This window comes from Osmerus mordax, chromosome 13 (genome assembly GCF_038355195.1).
Source record: "Osmerus mordax isolate fOsmMor3 chromosome 13, fOsmMor3.pri, whole genome shotgun sequence".
Taxonomy (NCBI): domain Eukaryota; kingdom Metazoa; phylum Chordata; class Actinopteri; order Osmeriformes; family Osmeridae; genus Osmerus; species Osmerus mordax.
The window spans coordinates 11,758,113-11,783,993 of NC_090062.1; the positions used below are offsets into that span (position 1 = coordinate 11,758,113).

The 25,881-nt window shown below is 50.0% G+C and overlaps 1 protein-coding gene across 1 annotated transcript; it reads left to right on the forward strand.

Moving 5' to 3' along the window:
* The first annotated feature begins 2,195 nt into the window (after positions 1 to 2,195).
* LOC136955109 (tyrosine-protein kinase CSK) lies at positions 2,196 to 25,154 on the forward strand. Its single transcript, XM_067248723.1, has 13 exons — positions 2,196 to 2,360; positions 16,705 to 16,790; positions 17,238 to 17,351; positions 17,696 to 17,808; positions 19,804 to 20,023; positions 22,003 to 22,096; positions 22,294 to 22,359; positions 22,518 to 22,617; positions 22,713 to 22,803; positions 22,940 to 23,013; positions 23,282 to 23,477; positions 23,617 to 23,703; positions 23,875 to 25,154. The coding sequence occupies exons 2-13, from the start codon at positions 16,776 to 16,778 to the stop codon at positions 24,055 to 24,057; spliced, it is 1,353 nt and encodes a 450-aa protein (XP_067104824.1). The 5' UTR covers positions 2,196 to 2,360; positions 16,705 to 16,775; the 3' UTR covers positions 24,058 to 25,154.
* The last annotated feature ends 727 nt before the right edge of the window (positions 25,155 to 25,881 follow it).

The following is a 25,881-nucleotide window of genomic DNA, read 5'->3' on the forward strand; positions in this document are numbered from 1 at the left end:
CTTAAAGAAGTGTATTTCTTTTGCTGACCTAAATTCACACTTAACCAGCAATTATTTTGGTTCTCTTCTCAATTGTACCTCAGGATAACATTTTTTTATTATTATTATTGTGAAAATGTTTTGTCTGCATTTATTTAAATGCATATGTATTTTCTATTCAACAGCAGGTCTGTATTTGCAAGACTACTGAAATATTTGATGTACACTAAATATGATTGTGTTTATTTGAATGAATTTGTATCACTACCCATCATAGGAGTTTAGGTTGGTTTGTTTTTTAACTTATGGCCATGGTCTCATATGGGCAGTATGAGATGTCTTTGTCAGCAGAGTTGACAAACTCTGTGCTCTACCTCCACTGGCATATCTCTTTTAACTGGTACCTGGCATCCTTGTATGTAGCATTTAACTATGACAAGCATTTCAGATAAAAATGTACCCGGCCTGTTCTTTAATTAGACAGACACGGCATAGGACGTTTGTTTCTTGGTAGGAGTAACCTCGAAATAATATATCTAGAATGCAGAATGTTGGTTCTTCTGCTTGGTTTTGTACAAGACCACTTCTACTCATCATACAAGCCCTGTATACATCTCAGAAGAGTCCAGCGGCTCTAAACTGGGATAAGAAATTGTTTTCCTTCAGAAATAATGTTTTACAATCAGGCTCTTTAAAATGTACTTGAGGCAATCTGAATTTGGATGTTTTTCTGTTCAGTAAACAAGTTTGTGATTGCCGGGCTCTTTGCTAAGCAACTTCCTAGGATGGATGAGTTATGTTTGTGAAAGATTTGCATTTTTTCTAAGCGCAGTCCGTCCATCTCTGTGTGGTTGAGTGGGACTCCTTGACAGATATCCTGTAACAGGAGCTGTTGTCTGGCTTAGATTAGTTTGGCTGGGTTCTCATATAGCAGGTTTCAATCACTGAGTAGATTAGACTGACTTATTGTTGTCTTCTTCTCCCAGCCTGGTGGATTTTACTCAAAGATCATATTTTCAATTTCAATCACAGCATATGTTGTGTGCATTGGCAAATCCTCTTTTCTGAGGTTCCTCACAGGTCAGATGATCGATACAGAGCCATTCGACGCTACCTGTCTGGCCTTTCGGATGGCTCCAAAAAAACACAGCCATAAGAAGAATTGAGTCCACCAATGTCTGTATCCAGTGGTTGCAATACCACACTGTATCATTTATTTGCATGTGATTCCAGTGTGTTTATATGCAGTTGCTGTTTGTTTAGGGAACAGCCGTTCTTCTTTTATACTGCTTTGTTGTTGCAGACGGTTTTGGGTTTGGTGCCAATGGGTTAGTTATATAAATTTATCTTTTCGACAATGTTTTGCCTGTGTATTGTGAAGAGTTGTGGTTCGACGTGACAGCTAAAATATAGTGTAGCTGTTCACTGGCTTGTTGGGCATACAAAATCGAGATTTGTTACCCAAAACACACTTTTTTTTCTATGGATTTTTAGTTGGTTTCTTATGGATCAAGTTACGATGTTTGTCCCCCAGGGGATATATTTTGAGATATAAGCGGATTTAAAATAGAGACGGAAACAATTCCATTGCTTTGGTTTATTTAACCCGTTTTTGGGTGCAAAACAGACCAAACAATTTATCAAATTCACACGTGCGCCTCCAGGATTTTTTAACAAGTGCGCCTGCAGGATTTGCCGTGGGGATTGTTAAGGCCTCGAGCTCTGTTGTTTACAGCTCATTATGTAGTGTGTTGATATATATGCTTCAAAAAGTACCCAGATTGCCAATTACTGTTGATACAATGTCATTTACGTATGTTTCAGTTGCCACTCACGTTTGAATAAAAGAAAATGATAATCATCGCCGTTGTCCTCATTCCTAACGCTAACCATTTCAACTCCATTTCTTTTTGCTGTGCTCACATGGCACAAATTCCAAATCTGACTCTCTTCGTGAATCAATTAGCTATCTTTGTGGAACGAGTCATTTACCATTCTCCATCGACATGATTGCTAATGGTATAAAGTAGTCTGCAAGTTAGATATCCAGACATGGGTAAATAACCTACATCAACAATGTTCAAGCAGCCTAGTTCCACATCGTTTGTTTGACCACACGGCTGTGCTCAGAGCTCACTAGTGTCCTTTTTTTGTGCTTTTAGACAGGAACAGGAATGCGCCTGCGCATCACTTCTGGTTGGACGGAGGGGAGACCATTTCCTTTACAAGGCCTGGGCGAACTCGGCAGAGTACACAGCCGAACGTTGGGATTGTCCTATTTTTCCGTAGACATATTTGATGCCCGCAATAACAGACTTCTTTTCATGGCCTGCTTCGTTCATTTTTGAGAACATCTGGTCAACTTAAAGTGATATCTTACGGTGAGTTGCACAGAATACTCTCAAATCAAGCAGTGTTTTTTCTCCCGCTGTGCACTGCAACATCTTGACACAGGAAAACCTTTCAAATGACACATCTTTGCTGTTTCTTCTATTTGAAAAACGCCTTTGCCTCACGCATTGCTTTATTGTATGTATAAAAAAAAATCATGGGATTACCTGCAATATTTAGTATATCAAAGCAGCGACTGTAACCAAGCGCTTTAATTAGGTAATCACGAATTAGCTAGCTAGCTAGCGCGTATTATTAGCAAGGCTGCCAGCCACCTCTGACTGCGATCCACTCACACACAGTCACTCACTACACAGTCATGGTGTGTGGCGAGGGATAGCCCATTGATAGAACAACAGCACAGATAGCGTTAAGATAGCTAGGTGTCTGTTATTGCTGCTGACATCTGTGCAATAACAATTTATTACATTTCTATTTTTAAACCAACAGAAAAAAAGTGATTGCAATGTTGGTAAACATGCTTTATCTTGATCGTTGCCTTTGTGTGCGTTTTTACTATTGTGGATGTAGCTATGGTCGTCTATATAAATTATTAATGTAACGTTAGCTACTTGCATTGTCTGTTGGTAGGTAGAATGATGTTGTTGTCAACACGTTCATTGTGTTGACGCTTGGTGTCAAGTGGTTTGTTACGGAATGGCCCTTGCCCCAAGAATAAGTCACACATGTTTTAAGCATGCTGTGGCATGCAATGCAATAGCCAGTGAGTCCTGGCCAGATATCTGATGTTCAGCAATATTTTCACTTGGCATTGTTTTGCCCTGTTTGTTAGTTTCTGTTATGTGATATAACAGTGTGCGGTTCTGTTACAATGTAAGACGTTTTCATTGATCTAGGATCTTATTTTCATGCTGTGATGATCTATATGGTTCAATCATTCATGGTGTTATTTGCATGTCCAAAATGTTGAGGCGGTGGGTGCTGGCAGCATCAAACTGATTCTAATGGGTTGCAGTCTATCTGGGTATGTGCGAACTGGAACACTGCGTGATAGCTCGGGGATCCTCCATTAGAGAGGAGCAGAGCTTTGGGATTTTGGTCTGGGGTTCACAATGCCATCAGGAAATCACCAGACTGCAGCATGTTAGCCCTCCTTATGTCGTTGGGTCTGTTCAGACTAACCTGCTGTTTCTGTCTCAGGGTATCAGTCCACCTGGCACCTCTTGGCAGAGAGAGGGATGGGGAGAAGGAGGAGTAAAGCTCTCATCTCAATTTGTGAAATCTTAAGGCAAGGCACATTCATCTAATGAGGCCGATCCAAACATGAGAACATCGACCACATCGAGCCGCAGACCCCCTCTCAATCTAGGCTTGTCGGCTCCCTAGTCAATAGTTTTGTTTCCTCGCCGTTGATTGATGAGTGGATTGGGCTAGCCACTGGGAGGTCTGAAGAGTGGTGGACATGTCACACAGGGGTTGCTTTTTTCTCTCCCGCATCTTAACTGACAGTCTGGAGATCAGTGAGGGCCTGGACAATTTAAATTGCTAGCCAGCTAACCCCAGGCTCTGAATTCAGTTTAGCCACTCAGCAGGGAACCTTCTAGCAGCTTAGTGTCCACACACTGCCTCTCATACACCCAGTCTTCAGACAGCTTAGCTGAAGCCCACCCACCCCACCCTGGCCTTTACTTGATACATTCTTTTCCACTTAAATGCGTGATATTATCTCTATCTTCTTCATGTAGGTTACGGATTTGTGAAGTGAGGAAAATCGATAGTGGCCAGTGAGCTAATCTGCATTGTGTTCCTGTTTTGTTTCCTTTTGAATGCTGATAGCCCACAAAAAAACAATTGTCTGTTGTAATGTCTGTCATGTTAGTGGAGTTGTTTAGATTTCAGTTGTACTTGTTTTATAGCAGCGCCGCCACATGCACTGCGCCGCAACGGACAAGAATGAGAGACGCAGACAGTCAAACTTTTGTTTGGACACAAGCGCCGTGTCATGCTTGATACCTAGGATTTCTATGATAGAGGGCAGCAATGCCAAGGACCTTGTAATTCAGCTGAACATGTAGATCACATTCGATTTTTCAATGCTGCTTTCGAAGACATCTGTAATTGTCTACGGAGAGGAGAGCTGATGGCCGGCAGCCACAGCCCGAATAACACCCCTGTTCTGTTTCCCTCTCATGTCCACCTCCGCCGAGCAGCTGTGGTGCCGTGTTAAGGCTCACCCCCTCCCCATCCCGTCTCCCCTCGCCCCGCCCTCTATCCTGGCCGTAGCTGCTGCCGCTCAGCAGAATGGGCCCCATTGTGGCCGCGGGCAAGGGGCACTGAGATAGTGGGCAAGCAGGCTCCATCTGGCCAGCGTATGGCCAGGCAGCCTGCTCGTCGAGTGGGTCATGGAGCGGCCTGCCTCCTCGCCTGCTGGGCGTCCTCAAAGAGGCGCCGCACGCCTCCGCCGCCACTCCACGCGCCTCCGCCGCCACTCCACGCGCCTCCGCCGCCACTCCACACGCCTCCGCCGCCACTCCACGCGCCTCCGCCGCCACTCCACACGCCTCCACCGCCACTCCACACGCCTCCACCGCCACTCCACACGCTCGCACAGAGCCGTAAGCCTCCCCGCTGGGAGCCGTTTCACAGCAATCAGACCCTAATGATTGTTATCCTGTTGTTGTTGTCATTCTAAATGTGTGTGCAATGCTCAAAAATCCAATAAGCGTGTCGGATCTGGGGGGGGGGGTGTGGAAGCACATCCTCTCACTCTTTCATGCCACGCTTTCATGTTTGCAACCCGGTGGTGCTTGTGGACGTGTGTAGTCCCAGCCAGGTTCCTCCGGACGACACCGCTGACAGTTATATGGAGGCCAGAGGCCCCTGCAGGTCATCCTCTGGGGAGTGTGTGCGTATTGTGTGCGTGTGTGTGTGTGTGTGTAAATCCAGATCTGAGTCCTGCAATGGAAACAGGTATTTTACAAACCCTGTTATCATTTCCACCCATACGGGGTGAAATTAGGGCAGGGAAACGGCTGAAAACCGAGCGTTTCTGAAGCTGACCACTACTAGTACACAGACGCGAGCAGGCTGAAGCCTGTGCCTGAAGCCTGTGCCTGAAGCCTGTGCCTGAAGCCTGTGCCTGACGCCTGTGCCTGACGCCTGTGCCTGACGCCTGTGCCTGAAGTCTGAGTCTGACGCCTGTGCCTGAAGTCTGAGTCTGACGCCTGTGCCTGACGCCTGTGCCTGAAGCCTGTGCCTGAAGCCTGTGCCTGAAGCCTGTGCCTGAAGCCTGTGCCTGAAGCCTGAGTCTGAAGCCTGAGTCTGAAGCCTGAGTCTGAAGCCTGAGTCTGAAGCCTGAGTCTGAAGCCTGAGTCTGAAGCCTGAGTCTGAAGCCTGAGTCTGAAGCCTGAGTCTGAAGCCTGAGTCTGAAGCCTGAGTCTGAAGCCTGAGTCTGAAGCCTGTGCCTGACGCCTGTGCCTGACGCCTGTGCCTGAAGCCTGTGCCTGAAGCCTGTGCCTGAAGCCTGAGTCTGACGCCGGCACCTTCACTCATGTTTAAGTAATGACATAAGTCATGCTTTAGATCTCATTAAAGCCCCTGCCTGGTATGAGGCGTCAGGTGGCTGTTAATTATTTAACCCTTGTGTTATCTTCGGGTCATTCTGACCCATCAGTCGTTGTGACCCACCGTCGTATTGCGACAACTTTACCGCATAAAAAAACAAAGTAAAGCAGTTTCTTTTAACCGTATGGCTGTCTCAGACCCCCCCACATTGCGAAGGTTAAAATATTTTTTTTTGTATTGGGTAAAATTGGGTAAACACAATGATGGTTCGTTATGAACCTTTGGGTCATGTGACCTGAAGGCAGCACAAGGGTTAAATGTTCGCAGGCAGCTTTAGACGAGAGCTTTTGTGTTTTGTGGGAGCTGATTTGAATAAATGAGCAGCAGATAGATTTCAGCCGTCGGGACCAGAAGGTCACTTCCTCCTTCAGTCTGAGCCCTGAAGAGGAGCTGAGGTGAAGACCAGTGCACTCCACCGTGCTAGGATGTCTGCCTGCCTGCCTGCTTTAGGACTGACCCTGGGTTTGACCTGGCCATCCATAGCATTTCATTTAGTTCTCTCCAGGAACCATTGTAGATGATTAACCAGAATAGACACCGCAGTACACAGTCCCACACATCCACCCACGCACACCTGCTCAGCCACACACCATCACCAGGGTTGGCCATGCGCCAATCATGTGTGGAGGAAGTGGAAGAAGTTTAGGGGAACACACAAGCCTGTCCTTTCGACCTGGTTTTGCCTGCGAACCTTTACGCTCGAAACGCTGTCTGCTGCTCTGACTACCTGCTCTGTGGTACACGGAGTCCTGAGGGGATGGAAGTCAGAGATACGGGCCGTAACTAGGCTGTTGTTGTTGACCCCTTGTCAATATCATGCTGTAGCAGAGCAGTGGATGAGTCATCCACGATGCTTATTGTCTGTGTAGAGATCTACTGAATTTAGGACGGCTTGTACTATTTAGTCATTAGATAACAGCAGACATCAAAGATGAGATGAATCCACAGGAAAGAAGACACTAAAGTGAGATTTTATGCGTTTCGCACTACATGTTTTGATGTTTCGCAACACCTTTGATCCCAATGCGATCAATAGTGAAAGGGTGTGGCCTACGCCTCGTCTCAAAGCCGTGGGAGAGAGAGAGATAGATTTGCACAGCTTACAAGTCCCCTCTGAACCCTGGATGGTCGACTCTACAACAGATGTCCAGTCAAGCCAGGGTTCTGCGAGCCAGTCAGGAAGACTCATGATGAGCCTTTGCAACAGATCAGACGACAGATGCAACAGTTGCATCAGAATTGCCTCAGTCACCGATTGTTGAATCACAGCATGATTCAGTAGTCATTTTCTCTCCTAGGTCTCTGTGCACGGCTGCTTAATGATCCGTCACTCTCACCTAAAGAGGGAAATTAATAGAGCCGTACTATTACTACTACTAAGTGTGGTGTGTGTACAATCGGCTACTAGAGTTTGGCAACTTCACCTTCCTGTGTGTAATTAGGGTACACAGATTGAGAAAACCTGGGACTGAAGCATTGGTAGTGTCTCTCTGACTGGACGAGTGTGTGACGGCTATAATAATCTACTGCTGTAGTCATTCAGTCAGTGACCAGTGATCAGCCAGCCATTCCCTAACTCACTCAGTCAAACGTATTCAAATGCTCTCCCTCACACACACACACACACACACACACTCTTTGTACACCCATCAGGCCTAGGGGTGAAAGGTCAGCTGTGCGACAAAATAAAGCCCTGCCCCTCTACGCCACGCTGTCCCCTCCCTTGGGGAGTGGAGGAATGTAACCAGTCAGCCCGCCCGCCCGACCCCTGGAAACAAGATATACATAGATTCCTTTTTATTGATTATTTTTCTTTCAGCTTTTTATTGAGTCAATACAGGGGCGAGAGAAGACCACGGCCCCCCTCAGCATAAGGGATTGTTTATGAAGAGTGTATGTGTGGGGGGGGGGGGGACATGTGTAGTTAGAGGATAGACTAAGGCCCATCTCTTTCTGTCTCTGTCGCTGTGTGTGTGTGTGTGTGTGTGTGTGTGTGTGTGTCTCTCTGTGACTGTGGGAACGGACACCACAGCTTTGGGTGGGATCCAGCTGCCTGCCTGTCTGCCACACCCAGCCCCGAGCTGTACGCTACACACACTTTCTCTCTACACGCTCTCTCACTCTCCATCTCTCTCTTTGGGTCCCCAGCCTCCATTCAGGCTTTGCTGTGACTGGATGGTGACCTGGCTGGATGCTGGTCGGCTCTCTCTCTCGTCCTGCTGGCTGGATCCAGACCAGAATCTCACTCACTTCCATTTTCATCCCAGTTTTCTTCGGTTTCTTCTGAGTTTCCCTGGGAGTTTTCCCATGTCTTCCTCGAGGGTTTAGGTTGGTTGAGGGACAGCGTGGCGTTGAGGGGCAGGGCTTTATTTTGTTGCACAGCTGACCTTTCACCCCTAGGCCTGATGGGTGCACAAAGAGTGTGTGTGTGTGAGGGAGAGCATTTGAATACGTTTGACTGAGTGAGTTAGGGAATGGCTGGCTGATCACTGGTGACTGACTGAATGACTACAGCAGTAGATTATTATAGCCGTCACACACTCGTCCAGTCAGAGAGGCACTACCAATGCTTCAGTCCCAGGTTTTCTCCATCTGTGTACCATAATTACACACAGGAAGGTGAAGTTGCCAAACTTGAGTAGCTGATTGTACACACACAACCCAGTTCTATGGGTTTGTGTGAAACCCTGTGACATTGCTTGTAAAAGGGTAATACAAATAACAGTCTGTAGATCTGATCTTTTCTGAAGGCTTCAGTTGGATGATACGTGTTGAGATGCATGGTTTCTTTCAAAGTGCTCTGTGCTGTATGTGTCTGAAATAAATATACAAGCAATGACCATAGACGTAGGTGGTAGCTATCTGTCTATCTAACCACAACACAGAGCTAATCTGTTGTGAAAGGCACGCTGAGATGATAACACTTTCTTTGTCAAAACATTTTCATACGCCAGCATACTGAGGCTGTTTGTGCGGGCTGTTTCTTCAGACACAGTTTCGCTGTTGCTTCAGAGCCCTCATTCGCTGTTCTCATCATCCTTGGAGCCACAAATGCTGTCTTGACAAATGTTGGCAGAAGTGCTCTCTGAGCTATCTCAGTTTCCCTCTCTGAAACGCACACAGACACATGCACACACACACACGCGCGCACCTTCTCTTTAATGCCCTCCTTTTTTTACAGGTCAGACAAATGTGCACCTCGCATCATGTGTGCCCCCCCCCCCCCCCCCCCCCCCCCCCCCACATACACACACACAGAAAATGAACATATATAATCAAGCAATTTCTTAAACATATTGACCGGAGTCAATTGTATTTATCTTAAATAGGATACTCGTCTAAATGACAAGAAACAGTGTAAATAAATAATTGAATCAAACTACTTCTATTCCAGAAGCCTTTTAAGAGATAATAAGTTACAAACACGAGCCTATGATAAATCACAACGGGGGTACTGAACTGTTTATTTGAAGTAGCTTATGCACAGAATCTGATTTTAGGTTTCCGTCTGGGCTATATGTCCTAGATTCCCAGAGCACTCATCCAATTAGCACACACACCATAAACACACACACACACACACACTTTGTATTCAGTCCTTTACGTATTGTGTCTATTGTATGTCGAATTGTGTGTCACACTCATTCATATGAATGTCTAACCTCCATTCAGAGGCGTCCTCGACACAGTCCATGTGGCAGACGCCTTCTCGCAAGCTCAGAGGTGTGAGACGCGTACCTAACTCTTGTTCAGGTGTCTTGTAATGATATCATTACCGTGTATGTGTTTGGATGTGCGTGTCCGTGCGTGTCCCGTTGCGTGTTTGCGTGCGCACGTGCCTCTCACAGCAGAGGCGGCTCATGGAAATGTGAGGATGAATAATTAAGAGCCGGAGAGGATGTAGGGGTGTGATGGCCGCGGGGGCGGAGCCTCCATTATTCATGGCTGGCTCTGCTGCAGTCAGCTCGCACATTTGAACCTCTCTGTCTCTCTCTCTCTCTCTCTCTCTAGCTCACCATCATCCTCCCTCTTATCACTCTTGTCTTTTTCTGCCTCTCTGTCTCCTGCATTCTTTCTCCTGCCTGTCTCGCTCTCTTCCCTTTGTCTCTCTTATCGTCACCTCTCTCTCTCTTTCTCTCTCTCTTACTATCATCACCTCTCTCCGTTCTTCTATATCGATCTATCTCTCTATCGCTCTCTATCTTTTGCTGTCCTCCCTTTTGCCCTTCTGCTCTTCCCCTCCCTCTCCCTACCCTCCAACCTCTCTCTCCTCGTCATGGCTCACCTTGGCTGAATGCAGGTGACAAGTGGTCGTGTTTGGCATGGCTGGCCTTCTCCTGCTCCACTGTGCATAATCGAGTCGATGGTGCTGTGCTGTTCCTCTCTTCCCTCCTGTGTTTCGGTGTGAACAGGAGGCTGTCAACATTTGTGCTGATGAGCAGGAAGGGAGGCAGGGAGGGAGGCAGGGAGACGGGGAGGGAGGCAGGGAGACGGGGAGGCAGGGAGGGAGGCAGGGAGGCAGAAAGACAGGCAAGCAAACAGGAAGGCATGGCTCGCCTCACTGGGTGTTTCAGACAGCAGTGCTTTTCTGCCTGACACAATACAAGCCTGTCAGAACAAAGCATTGCCATGACACACACACACACTCCTCTCTTTTCTACCACTGACTCCTCCCCACCCCCGTGCCCAAATCCCTTTTTCATGGCTGCAGCTCATTTTGTATCTCGGCCGCCCTGTCTGTCACTTTCAGGGAACTCCTCTCTCACATCTGTCTGTTCAGCATCCTCTCTTCCCCTCCCCTCTCCCCTGCTCTACCATTCCTCTCTCCTGCTCTACCATTCCCCTGCCCTCCCCCCTGCTCTACCATTCCTCTCCCCTGCTCTACCATTCCTCTCCCCTGCTCTACCATTCCTCTCCCCTGCTCTACCATTCCTCTCCCCTGCTCTACCATTCCCCTCCCCTCTCCCCTGCTCTATCATTCCCCTCCCCTCTCCCCTGCTCTACCATTCCTCTCCCCTCTCCTCTGCTCTACCATTCTCCTGCTCTGCTCTGGGGGCTTACTCTCTCCAACTGTCCTCCCACCTTCCCCACAACAATTTCCTCCCTGTAGCATCTCTCTCTTGACAGCCTCAAGGCAAAGACAACCCCCCGTTAAAAACGCACACACTAGCATAGTACAATATACACACTCACATACACAGCTACTTTAATGTATGCAATCAGGAAAATGAAGGCCGTCTCCCGTGCCTGGATTGAGAGGGGTTAGAAATAGCAGTGATGAGCAAATTGCCTGCATGTGCACCCAACAGCTCAGAGGGCCTTGCTGCTAACACGATAGAAGGACTCCTGCTCGCGTCTTCCCTTCTTTTCTCTCACCTTCTCTCCCGTTCCCTTTTTCTCTCGCACACCTTTTTCTTCCTGTCTCCTGCTCCCTCAAAGTTCTCTCCCAGCTTGCTTCTGCCTTGCGCACTCTCATATGCTCTCTTTCTCTAGCTGTCTCTCTTTGTCTGTCTGTCTTGTCACTCTGAGGGGGGATGCTGATGTCCGGGAGTCAGGTGGTTGAGCGGTTAGAGAATCGGGCTAGTAATTAGAAGGTCGCTGGTTCGATTCCCGACCGTGTCGAATGACGTTGTGTCCTTGGGCAAGGCACTTCACCCTACTTGCCTCGGGGGAATGTCCCTGTACTTACTGTAAGTCGCTCTGGATAAGAGCGTCTGCTAAATGACTACATGTAAAATGTAAATGTACGCTGCTCCAGACTTCTGGCTCCACTGCAGTCAGATGCAGAACGTGGCCCGCTCCCCTCAGTCCTCCTGGAGTGGAGTGGGGCAGGGGGGGGAAGGGGGTCATGGCAGAGGCCGGGCTGGCCCGAAGGTGCCCAGTCTTTGAGGGCCGTGGCAGGGGCCCAGGGCAGGCTGCCTGTCCCACTAGCAGGGCCAGTCAGGGAAGAGGCACTTCTCCAGATTGTCTCTCCTCTCTCCTGACCGTCGACTTGTTAATCCTTTCTCTGTTCATCCTCCCCACCCCATTCCTAGACGAGGAAAACGGAGCGAAGGGGGGGGGAGGAGGAGAGGAGAGCTGGGTAAAAACGGCAGATGGGTCCAGCCGTTTCAGAGGGACTGTGAAATGCCTGAAAACGAAGAGAAGTGAGGGCTGGAGAGGAGGATGGGGCGTGCACCAGATGGCAGCGCCACGCACTCTGTTTAATGAGCTGGAGGAGAGACCTCCATCTCTCCATCATGTACTCTGACCCCCCCCCACCTCCCCTTTTCCCCTCCGACAAAGAAACAGCACATCGTGACACTGCTGTGCTTTCATCTCAGCGGCTCAGAAGAACAGAGAAAGCCTATTTCCTGTTCCCCTCCTAGAATTCCGTGTTACTTTGTGTCTGACGAGAATTGGAGCGGACCACATTTACCTGAAGAAGAAGAAGAAGAAGAGAAGGAAGAAACCCTTTTACTGATCACGACCGTCGTGGAACACGCACGCACGCACACACGCAGGGATCGGTGGAGCGCTCGCATGCACGCAGGAGCGTCCACCGGTGAAATGAGTCTGGGCATCTTAACATTTACATGTAGTCATCCAGAGCGACTTGCAGTAAGCACAGGGACATTCTCCCCGAGAAAAGTAGGGTGAAGTGCCTTGCCCAAAGACACAATGTCATCGAACCAGCAACCTTCTGATTAATAGCCCGATTCCCTAACCGCTCAGCCACCTGACATCTTGCCCCCAGTCTGTCCTCCCAGGGCAGCCACATCAGTAACACCCGGGGGCCCAGCCTCATGCCTGGCCAGGGACATGCTCTCGCAAGCACACTGTGCTGGTAGTGGACAGTGAGGTACAAGTCATCCCAGCAGCCCCACCAGGGCTCAGCGCTCCAGCCAGCCAGTGTGTACTGTGTGAAGCTGCGGTTGGGAATTTGCCTAGCGAGTGGGGCACATTTACATATTTCTGTCCGTTTCTTTGCCCCCCCCCCCTCCTCCCATGAACAGTACCAACTTTGTGCTGAGCCCGTGACACCATGGCCATCAACCTGACGTACTAATGCGCAAACACGCACCTATACACACACACCTCTGTTGCCAAATGCTTTGAAACTCCCTCTACATGGCTTACTTCCTGTGTTCATTCTGACCTGTCAGGCTCTCGACGCGGGCAGGAGGTGTCACACCTGCTCCTTCGGCTGTTCCTAGTGGTCACACACCTGTGGTGCAGACACAAGCAAAGCTCACTGATGACGCCGTCGGAGAACCGTCGGTTTTCGCCGCCGTTTCTTCACAAAAACTCACCCTTCGACCATAACCCTAGCCCGTCAGATTACATTAACAGGGACTTTTCTTCCTCAGTAAAGGGGTGTGTTTTATGTAACCTGTCCCCCCCCCCCCCCACACACACACACCCCACCCAGGCCCAGGCCCAGACTGTGCCCCTCTCTGTTTAGACGTAGTGGAATAGAGGCAGGAAGGGCTTGTTTGTGAAGGGAAGTGCGACCGGCTGGCGGTCCTCCTGTGTCCTGCCGTAGCCATGGAGACCTCACATCACAACAATGAGAAGGAGAGGGAGCCTCGTGTACACGTCCCCTTCCAGCTGAGCTTCACATTGAAGTCCTGGAGCAGCAATTGTGCACGTCCGAGCCCCTTGTTCAGCACAGGGGCCCAAGCTAGCTTAGTAGTCCATCAGACGAGACTAGAGACGGTACGTGTTCGATCAGAACGCGTGTTTGGGGTGGGATTCATTAGCTGGTCACACTCTAGAAAAGGGGGGGCTCGGCTACACAACTAGATGGCTCAGTGCAGAGAATTGTGTTTTGTCGTTTTTGGAGAAGTATGTTTTTTTGGTGTGTAGGGAGTACTGTGTGTGTGGATGCAACCTAAATGGTGCTCCTAATGACAGTCATTTAGAGGAGGAGGAAGAAGAGGAATTGTGTTCCGTGAAGCAGGACTGCACTGCCCTGTGTTACATGACCCAGCAGGTTGCCATGGCAGTGTCTGCTAGACAGAAGGGTTTTTGTGAAGAGAGTTGGAGGTGGGGATGGGTCATCAGTGGAAGTGTAGATGATTGTGTGTGTGTGTGTGTGTGTGTGTGTGCAGTTTCTCTTGTGAGTTGACCAGATGCTTAGGCCTACCCTTGGAGCAGTTGGGTGTGTGTGTGTTTTTTTAATTTTTGTGTCAGACATAAAAACAGTCCCCGACCTTGAACAGTGCTTAGCTTGTGTGTCTCCGTTTAACAACACACTACCCTTTTATCATAGAAACAGACACACCGGCACAGCCAATATAATATTTCTTAATATAAAAATGGTGACATCCCCAGAAGGTCAGAGCCCCCCCCCCCCCAGCCCTCCCAACATCAGGAACAGCGGCCCAAGCCGCGTCATGGGCGGCCACTTTCTACTGTTTCCCGCTCCCCACCTCAGCCGCATGGCTGAGACTCCTCTGCTGCCCAGCACCCTGCTCCGCTAAAGCGGACAAACAGGGCTGAGGGGAGAGAGCCTCGAGGTGGAGGGAGAGAGCAGTGTTTCCCACACATAGACTAATTCGTGGCGGTGCGCCACAGAATCAACACCGGCCGCCACATATTGTGTTTCGTCAAAAAAAAAAAAAAAAAAAACACTATTTAGGTAAAAACACGCAGCGTATTAGTTCAGCTGCATTTCCTTTCCCTGTTCTCCCTCCGTCTCTCCGTCTTTCTCACATAAGCACAATCACAACGTCTGCACACGTTAGCAACGATGCATACCTACGCCGTTCTAGTAAGACCGACAGCTATATCAGCGAGCCTTCAGCATTATTGCCGTAGCTAAGGTCAAGGAAAGTTGAGGCTACTTTTCGCTAGGTACCTACGGACATAATCGAAGGTTCCCCTTCGTTCTTTTGGTGAGAAGTCTCAGGAGCTAGCTACTTACCTGGCGTCATGGAGCCGACCAGTTAAATAGTTATTTAGCACTAGCGTCGCTACCTGCATATGCAGAAATTATTTGTTTGTTGTTGTTGATTTTGTGAATTATTTCGACCCCCCCCCCCCCCCGCCACAAAGCTTTCTAATCTGTGGGAAACACTGGAGAGGGTTAGAACCAGCCTCCGGCATGAGGATTTCTGACCAATAACTTGAAGTGTTGCCTTTGTGCTTCCTGTTAAGGCCTGGGCAGCCCACCCGGGTGGAGCCAGGCCCACGGTAAAGACTCCCAGGAAGGAGGTTTTCTGTTTTGCTTTGTTCATTCAAACGCACGGTAGTTCAATTCTATCTCCGACCTCTTGAATTTGTACGCGTTCCGTGTTTGGGCCCCGTCGGTTTGCGAACTGATCTGCAGCCGTCTGCAATTAGCCAGCTTCCTGTTGCTGCACAGGATATGGTGGAGCTGCGCTTCGAGGCCAACGATAGGCCGAGGGCCCCAGAGGAGACAGGGGGAACGCAGACCTCCCTGTCTGTATGCATCATTGAACAGGGCTGAAATTCTCCAGTCTGGTATTCGTGGAGAGATGTTAGGGTATTGGATTACTACCTGTTTGATGCTGTTTTTTCCTGGTTGCTATCAATCATGTTGTTTGTGATGTGGACAGTTGACCACAACAGTGGCCCAATTCAGCCAAGCACAGAGTGATGTCGTAATACGTGCAAATCCCGGCTTCCCATTGGTCATCAGACTGGGGGAGGGAGGAGGAGGGGGGGGGCAGGAAGTGAGCCTACAAATAGTGCCCCCCATCCCTTGTGATAAGGTCATCGGAAAATATCTGTCAGCCACTTCCTCCTTCTCAGTATTTCTTTTTTTGTTCCCTCCCACCCCCCCTTCCCGACAGACACTTCCTGTTCTGGGGCCAATGGGAGGGGGCACGCGGCAGGCTGTTCGCTACTAACAGCTTCTTTTGACTTCATAACCATGGGAGTTGTGACGTCAAGCGCTGGTTTAAGTTAAGGCCACATCCAAAACACGACCAAAAATCGGATTCGATGATCCTCTGTAAATCTGTCAATTGAAACTTTGCAGTGTCAGAGAATCTTTGAATTTCCATCTTATGAGTCATTCCGTTTGTAACTCACTGTGTCCTGCAGTGAGGAGGTCTGTCCATATGTGGGGTACCGCATCAGCCAAATGGCTTCAGACATTTCCAGGTTACACATAGTCTCTCTCTCACACACACACACACACACACACACACACACACACACACACACACACACACACACACACGCCTCAAGCCTAGGCATCTGATGTCTTATCCTGCATGCATGGGCTGCAGTGTAGTCTGATTCTGACTAACACATATTGGATCATTGCCCCCCGATCTGTGTGTGTGAAGCAGCATCTTAGACTACAAAAGGGATTTTTCTCTCTGTTCTCCGGGGGGGGTCCTCTCCCCTGCCGGCCTGCAGCTGCCTGTGAAGGTCACCCTGACGCAGGGAGAGACCCGCTTCTCAGAGAAACGCCCCCCCGCCCAGCTGCAGAGAGACTTACCTTCAGTCTGGTTCTGCCTTTCTCTCCTGCTGGGTTGTGCTGTACCGGGGATGGGAATGTGTAGAGGATTCACTGTGACTGAGCTGGCATCCGACGCACCGGCCCATGCCTGATCTCCTGTCTTAGCAGGGTTTAATGTTGGGCTGTGTTGACCATGTGGTCAGCTGAACCCAGCTGGACAGAGTGGGGCCATGCCTGCTTGAAGAGCTCATTTTGGGGCCTGGCTTCCTCCGCCTGGAACTGGGATAACCCGATTCCGAGTCACTGATTCCTCTTCCTGTCTCCTTTCTCAGCTCTGATGGTACCAGCTAACCAGTGACCACCTGCCAAAGGACATCTGCCCCCCCCCCCCCCTCCCTTCACCATGTCTGGGATCCAGGTAAAAGGAGCTCTCACACGCCGTCCTCTCTCACACCTTTCACTCTCCCATACACACACGCCACATGTTAACACACACACACACGCCACACTGCAGTGCTTCAGGAACAGAGCGCTGAGGGGATGGGAAGGCAGCTCCCACACAGCTACCAGCTGCTCCGCACTCGCCCTGTCCTTTCATCTCTGCTGCCACAGCAGCTGCTGTCACCTAGGAGCTCCAAGCACCAGAGACACCACACTGCTACTGTTAGGAGCTCCTAGCACCAGAGACACCACACTGCATGCTAGGCCAGGATAAACGTTTGGCTTGAACCCTATACAGAAAGAACAAGGAATCAAAGACACTACACTAATTCATGCGTCACTCACCCTCCTATAGTTTAAACTCTGAATCTGTAATTGAGTACTTGCGCTAGGAATGGGTTTGTGACATCAATCCCCCCCCCAGGCCGCCTGGTCGCCAGGCACAGAGTGTGTGGCAAAGTACAACTTCCAGTCCACCAATGAAGAGGACCTGCCTTTCTGCAAAGGAGACGTGCTTACTATCATAGCAGTAACTAGGGTAAGTCGCAGCATTCTGCTGTCACCGTTACCATAGGAACGCATTCATGTTTTGTTTTTTTCCCCTGTGTTTCTCTTGGTCATGTTGTCATTTCATACTGATTAGCAACACAAAAAAAATGGTTCTGTGTTTCTTTTACTCGTAAGTCAATTTCAAGATAATCGTTACTATTCCAAAGGAGGAATTTGTTGCACAACCAGCAGTGAATAGTAATACCTATACATTTAATAAACAAATGTAATAATTATCACCAATCAACACACAAACCATTCACACAAATGTATTATTTCTTGTAATTCCAAACGACAGTGTTAACTGTCGGTTCTTTTTCACGACCGTTCCAGGATCCAAACTGGTACAAAGCTAAAAACACTGTGGGCCGAGTGGGCACCATCCCTGCCAACTACGTCCAGAAGAGGGAAGGGGTCAAGTCTGGAGGGAAGCTCAGCCTCATGCCGTGAGTACACCAGCTAATCTGCTGCAGCGCCGGGGAGAAACGCTAACTCTCTCTCCATGTCTCTCGCTCTCCCTCGCTTGTGTCTCGCTTGCCCTTTATCTCTCTCCAGATCTCTCTCTCTCTTTCTATCTCGCTCTCTCTGTCTCTCTCCCTCTCTCTGAGTGTCTAAGCTTGGGCTTGATTTGAATCGGCCTCTCTGATGATGCTATTTCAAAAGAGGAAAGTCAAACGAGGGACTTATGCAAACGTCCCGCCACAGGTGATGCTGAGCAAACAGCCGCCATTACACTGAGCGGCTGACAAAGGCCGGGCTTAGAGGCTGGCATTCTCTCACTCTCTCTCACTCTCACATGCTATATTCTAAGTCTGACTCATCATAATGACCCTAAGCACTTGTTGCAGAGGTCATCACATGATGGCCTGGTTGGTTTTCTCCTCGTGGATGAGTTGCAGATGTCGTACTTGGAGGTGCTCCCCGGCTCTGCCCAGCTCCCTCACCCTCTCAAGGCTCCTAGATGGATAGATGCTCCATGCTGACCACTCTCCACTGCCCTCTGCTGTTAAACGGTACCATCCTGCTCTTGCCGGAGTACCAGAGAGGGAGAAAGGAAGACACTGAAAAGAGCGAACGAGGAAAGAAAGTTGGGAGGGAGAGACGGTGGAGGAGAGAGGATTGCAACGCTCTGTCCCTACAGTGCTGTCCTCAAATGTGGTTTCCTCAGCACTGTCAATAAGCTGTGTTCCCCTCTCCATTCCAGTCATCTGATTGGATAAGGAGTAGGGGGGCACAAACTACACCTGATGTTACACACTAGGCTACACACTAGGCGACATAAGCCCTGCTGTCAACAGTCCACTGGATTGTTTACCAACCATCTTGCCCTCTCGAACAGAGAGAGTTTGTGTGTTATCTTGGGTCTGACATACTCAGATTAATGGGAGTTAAGGATCCTGCCGTCCATCGAGAAGCTGCTCTCGGTGATCTAATCACCTCCAGCTGCATTAAGCTGCTTTGCACTGGAGCCTGTTCTGTCTGTGTGTGTGTGTGTGTGTGTCTGTCTTTCTGCCTGCCTGCCTCCTGTTCTCCTCCCTCCCTGTCTGCCTGCCTACTCTGTCTGTGCAACGCAGTGAGCGAGGGAGGGAGGGAGGGGAGCCAGAGACAATGAGGCTAAATCAGTTAGAGCACCTTGATGACCCAGTAGTCACCAGGGCACAAAAGGGGCCTGTAGGTCTGGACGCCCTCCTCCTGCGGCCGCCCCGCTGGGTCCTAGTGCACCGAGCGTCAAGCCGCAGTAGAAGTATATGGAGCAGATACGGGACTGAGGGAGGTGAGATGTTGAACAGGGAGCCACAGCTGGGCAGCTTCCCAAGAGAGCCGGTGAGTTAGGTAAAGTCCTGCTGTGACCTGCAGCTTGTCTGGCCGTCTGCCAAGGCCGGGGTTTATAGGCTGTACTTGGAGGTTAGTGTGTGTTTAGCAGTGTGGGAGTGTGTTAACTGTCTGAAGGGGTCAGCTGTGGTAGCTCTCGCTCTCCTGTCAGGGGTCTGCCGGGCCCAGTGTCTCGCCTCCGACCATTTTCCTGTTATTGCTGCTGCCTGTGTGTTCGTTTCCGATTCAGCCCCCACTTTGTGTGTGTGTGTGTGTGTGTGTCTCACGTCAGGGTTTATGTGCGTGCACATTGTTTCCTGTTGTTAGGGTCCAAGGTGCTTCTAAATAGCTGTTTCAGATGCCCCCACACACACACACACACACACACTCAAGTGGAACCGACTGGAAACACTGGTGTTCCGCTGCCATCTGAAACGGTCTCTCTGTGGAGACACCTGGCCCTACTTCTGCTTTCCACGCAGGCCTGTGAACGCCAGCTTGCCGGGCCGCGTTGAAGCACATCTGGATTCGTCACTAAGGGCGGATTAGGATTTAACTTTGGCTACGTACTCGCTAAGGCCCTAACTCGCTCTCCCTCTCTCCCTCTTTGTGTGTCGCCATCCCTCCAGATGGTTCCATGGGAAGATCACGCGGGAGCAGGCTGAGCGTCTCCTCTACCCCCCGGAGACGGGTCTGTTCCTGGTGAGGGAGAGCACCAACTACCCCGGGGACTACACCCTGTGTGTGAGCTGCGACGGCAAGGTGGAGCACTACCGCATCATCTACCACAACGGCAAGCTCACCATCGACGAGGAGGAGTACTTTGAGAACCTCATGCAGTTAGTGGAGGTGAGGGGTTCTCCTTCCCCTGTCCACTCGGGCCTAGCGGGCACTGTTGTACTCATGTCACTAGCCCACCACTGGAACACCAGCACACACACACGGCTCTGTTTCTGTGGTCTCTAGCTTTCTTGAAACCCCCCAACTTCCTCACACACACACACACACACACACACACTGTGATCTCTGAGAGGGGGGAGCGTGTGTTGGGGACTGGAGATTGGAGAGAGGTATTTTACGCTGAAGACAGTTCAGAGAGGAGAGATTCGCGAGATAGTTGGCCACCACAGCTCAACTAGGCCGCTCTCTCTCTTCATCTGTTCATCTCTCTTTATCTCTCTCATTACTGTGGACTGGATAGCTGGCCCAGGAGCATGAAGGGTGGAACTGAATAGCCTCTTATTATAACATCACATTAGCAGCCTCATTTTTCTCTCCAGTCTCCCGCCCTCTACCCTCTCTCCTCTACTCTCTCTCCTCTACCCTCTCTCCTCTACCCTCTCTCCTCTACTCTCTCTCCTCTACTCTCCCCTCTACTCTCCCCTCTACTCTCTCTCCTCTACTCTCTCCCCTTTACCCTCTCTCTACTCTCTCTCCTCTACTCCCTCTCCTCTACTCCCTCTCCTCTACTCCCTCTCCTCTACTCTCCCCTCTACTCTTTCCCCTCTACTCTCTCCCCTCTACTCCCTCCTCTACTCTCCCCTCTACTCTTTCCCCTCTACTCTCTCCCCTCTACTCTCTCCCCTTTACCCTCTCTCCTCTACTCTCTACCCTCTCTACTCTACCGTCTCTCCTCTACTCTCTACCCTCTCTCCTCTACTCTACCCTCTCTCCTCTCACTCCCTCTCTTGTTCACACTCCTCATCTTGGCTCAGCTCACCCCGCCTTCCGTTCTCTCCCTCCTTTCTTTCTGTCTTTCATGTTCTCTCTCTGGTGATGTTCCCTCGAGTGTTCTGCTTGGCTCGCCCTCTTCCTCCCTCTCTCTCTCACTCTCCCTCCTCCCCTCCCTCCCTCTCTCGATAATAGCGCCTGTGACTGAATTCCTTAAATTCTTGTGTATTTTTCTTGTCTGTTCTCTTTCCACCCCGAGCCTCTAAATGGCCTGTCACTGCAGCCTACATATAGATCCACACACATATACTGAGCAGTTTGGTGGAAACGGTCACACACAGAACCATGGCTCGTTATTGCTGTGGAAATGACAAAATCACACATCACACACAGGTACTGCTCTAGAAAACACACACACACACACACACACACACACACACACACACACACACACACGACACACAATCAATACACCCACAGCCAGTGGGATTTGCGGTATTAACCACACAATGACAATCAAACAGCCTCTGAAGCCTTTTAAGGGATTATGGCGCGTGTGCACACACATCACCTGTTCTTTCAGCTTCACAACCATATGGAAGTTTCCTTCCTCAGCATGCCCAAGGAAAACCCTCCTTTGACTCATACATACCTCAGTTCTAATGATTTTCTCCATGCTGAAATGCTAAATCAACAACGCTAGGTTGACTGAAGGCCCCTGAGCTGTATTAGCTGGAGCATTGTTGTGACTGGCCTGGAAGTGGGACATGTGTTAACATGTACAACATCCCCTAGCTATAGCATTACGCTCACAGGCGCCTCACACAGGCACTGGGGTGGTGCTTCCTGCACCATGCTGCCCCCCGGTGGAAGTAAACGTTACTCGCGTCATACGAGTGCCAGGGAGACAAGTTGGCTCCCGCGCTCCTTCAGGTGGAAGAGGTCAGCTGTGTTAACCACTCCCACTGTCCAACTGGCACGCTCGTCTTGCCGTCGGGTCTCACAAACCGCTCTCCGAGACCTCCCGGGCGGTCTTCTCCTGCTCTGTTGCTAAGCAGCAGGGCTGACACGTCGGCTCACCAGTCCCTCTCTCTCTCTCTCTGTCTCTGTCTCTCTCTGTCTCTGTGCGTGTTTGGTCCTCCTGTTCCTGGTTGCAGCATTACACCAAAGACGCAGACGGACTCTGTACGAGACTCATCAAGCCCAAAGTGATGGAGGGGACAGTGGCGGCTCAGGATGAGTTCTCCAGGAGTAAGGAAACACACACACTCTCACACACACAGTCCAAATCTCTGAGTAAACCTGACACTAATGACTTTACTTATTAATTTAACTACGTGACTTTGGTTAAGGGCAAATGTGCTGGTTTGTAACTACTAACCCTTCTCTCTCTCTTCTCTCTCTCTCTCGCTCTCGCTCTCCCCCTGTCCCTGCATGTGTTCTCCCAGGTGGCTGGGCCCTCAACAGGAAGGAGCTCAAGCTTCTGCAGACCATTGGCAAAGGGGAGTTTGGAGGTGAGGATGCCTGCTGACCAGTGCTGGGGTCATGCTTCTTGATATCTCATTATGTGAATTAGTGGCCACACACGTGTTTGTCAAACTGCACATTCACTTGGCTTCACTGCCATCTTCAGTGCAGAAGTGATTCGACAGTGTGTGTGTGTGTGTTCCAGATGTGATGGTCGGGGACTACAGGGGTACCAAGGTAGCGGTGAAGTGCATCAAACACGACGCCACGGCGCAGGCCTTCATCGCAGAGGCCTCCGTCATGACGTAAGGCTCCATGCCACACTCCTGTCATTGTGACCGCCACTGTGTGTGTGTGTGTGTGTTTCTCCCTGAACCCTGTGTGTGACATTGTCCTGCAGGCAGCTGAGACACAACAACCTGGTGCAGCTGCTGGGAGTGATTCTGGAGGAGAGGGGCAGCCTGTACATCGTCACCGAGTACATGGCCAAGGTCAGACTCACTTTACAGCGCACAGCCCAGCATGGAGGGATGGAGCCTGTGGCCGTGGTGGAAACTGACAGCTCTCTCTCTTTCTCTCCCTCTCTTCTTTCCCTCCCTCGCCCATTTTCTCTCTCTTTCTCTACAGGGCAGTCTAGTGGACTACTTGCGGTCTCGAGGCCGAACGGTGCTGGACGGGGACTGCTTACTGAAATTCTCACTGTAAGACATTGATTGTTTGTTGATGCCGTCGATAGTTACAGCCATTTTTCAATGCAGTCATTTTGACATTTGTTAAATAGCGTTCATTCTGTTTAAGTGTTCCCCCCCTCTCTCTCTCTCTCTCTCTCTCTCTCTCTCTCTCTCTCTCTCTCTCTCTCTCTCTCTCTCTCTCTCTCTCTCTCTCTCTGTGTGTCTCTCTCTCTTGCTCTGTCTCTCTCGCTCTGTGTCTCTCTCTGTGTCTCTCCTCGTCCTCCCCGCGCCCCCCCAGTGATGTGTGTGAAGCCATGGACTACCTGGAGGCCGCCAACTTTGTCCACCGAGACCTGGCAGCACGCAACGTGCTGGTTTCCGACGACAACATCGCCAAGGTCAGCGACTTCGGCCTGACCAAAGAGGCGTCGTCCACGCAGGACACGGCCAAGTTGCCCGTCAAGTGGACCTCCCCAGAGGCCCTGAGAGAGAAGGTGAGGGGGGCGGGAACGGACAGATGCAAGAACGGAGGGAGAGAGGGATTAATGAAAGAAATGGAAGCATCTTCAAAGATCTCAGCATTCGCCAAGATGAGTCTGCATGTGAGTTTTGACCATAGCTTCCTTTTTCCAGAGGTTTTCCACCAAGTCAGACGTGTGGAGCTATGGTATCCTGCTATGGGAGATCTACTCCTTTGGCCGTGTGCCTTACCCCAGAATTGTAAGTAAATCACAGTTGCTGCTTGACTCATCTGTTGCCCATTCCTCCTGTAACCAGCAGAGGACAGTATTGACTGTATTTGTGATCTCTGAATTGGTATTCTAACCATGTCTCTGCCCTCCCCCCCTCCCATCCACTCAAACATCCGCGCGCGCGCGCACACACCCCCAGCCCCTGAAGGAGGTGGTGCCTCGCGTGGAGAAGGGCTACAAGATGGACGCCCCGGACGGCTGCCCCCCCGTGGTGTATGACCTGATGAAGCAGTGCTGGACCCTGGACGCCGCTGTGCGACCCTCCTTCCGCATGCTGCGGGAGAAGCTGCATCATATCAGATCCAAGGAGCTCTACCTGTGAGCCTGACGGGACAGGACACGCAGCCTATCACAGCCCTGCCTGGAGGGAGAGGGGAGGGGCAGGGAGGAAGGGGGGGAGGGTTCAACTGGAGCTGGCCGCGCCTGTGTCCGACTGACTGCCTAACTGGCTCGCTTACTTCTGGACCACAACCCCACCACTCCTTCCACCCCCACACCTGAGTCTAAGGGGCTGTGCTGAGCCCCCTCCCTCTCTTCCTGACTCGACCCCCCCCCCCCCCTCCTCTCTCCCTCCTCCACCAAGATGAAAAGACCTTTAACTGTACGTGTTGTATAGCTGGTTCTCCCCCTCTTCCTCGTCTCATCGCTCGTTCTCCATCCCCCTCTCTCTCCCTTTTCATCCCACCATTTCTGCAGTGGCTCGATCGTCCTCTCCTCCGAAGACCCCTCGCTTTTTTTTCTTCCTCTCCCGCAAAAAAACAGGACAACAAAGGAGTGAAGGCTGGTCTTTTCCTCCACGTTTGTCAAATGTCTCTCTCTCTCTCCTACCTATCTCGTACTCTCCCTCTACCCGCATCACTTCTGCATGCTTTCATCCCCTCCATCTCTCCGCCTGTCCTCTGGTGTGTGTGGGGCCGTCGCTCTGTGCCAAAGTGCCTCCAGTAGACCGGGCTCCTGACTCAGCCTCCAGCACACTCCTCCTCCAACTCGGGACTCCTCACTTTTTGTTCGTTAAATTTTTTTTATTACTTTTTTAAGAGAGAAAAAAATCTTTTTTTTATTGTTGTTGTTGTATTTCTGGTTAGGAGGGGAAGAATGGGGGTTTTAATGTGCCGTCACCCTTTGGAACGAGTTTATTTTTCGTCCCTCTCTGCATTCCCTACAAGATAGACTGGAAAAAGAGAGAGAGGGGGAAGCACTCCCAGTAAACATTTGCTCATCTCTCCAGCTGCTCTCCTCTCTCTCCAAGCCAACCAACAGAACACAGGAGCAGAGGATTGTGTGTGTGGGGGTGTTGGTCACAACATGGTAGATTCATCATCTGTTGGCTTGTTTTATATGAAATATATTTAAAGGAACTAAAAAAAATAAAAAGAACAACAAATTCATATTCTAAAATAAAATAAAAAAAGACTTGTGTGGGGGAGGGGGCGGGGGTTGTCCATTGGGAAGAGGAAGGGGGGAGTTTTAGAAGCCAAGAAGAGAGAAAGAGAAAACGGAGTGTGTTGATGCGATGTAGAATGTTCCGTCTTGCTGTGACTGCAGGGTTGTGCATGCCATGTGAGAGGCCTTGGTTTAAACTGTCAGTGCTTTCAATGTTCATTGTTTTATTATAATGCTACCATGATTACAAATAAATCATTCCATCTGAGAAAAACAGGCGCTTTGTGACATCACCCGGATGGGACGGGGTCTCCATAGATATATATAAAGACTGGGGTCTCCCTCAAAATGCCTGGGTTAGTGTGCGTGCACGTGCAGAAAGGCAACGACAACACAGCTGTCACAATGACCTCTGAACCAGTTAGCTTATATACACATCGAATCGTCTACACTTGACTTCTTCCTCAATCTAGGATCTGTCACCTCACAGATAGAGACCCGTATAAATAGCTTTGCGCTGCTGCTGACGGCAACCATATTGTGAAAGTGTGACGTTCTGATATAGCGGTAGTGTCAGAGATGTGTCTTAAAGGTGAGAAGCTTCTTCACGTGCTGAGCTGCTACCCTGTGGACAAAAACAGCACCACATTGTTCCCTCACTAAGATATTTTTTTTGGTCTCTGGTCATCTATTCTTGCCTTTCTTTTAATCTTCCAGCCTTCTCTCTTAGTCTCTTTCTTTCTGCCTTTGTCCTCCGTCTCCA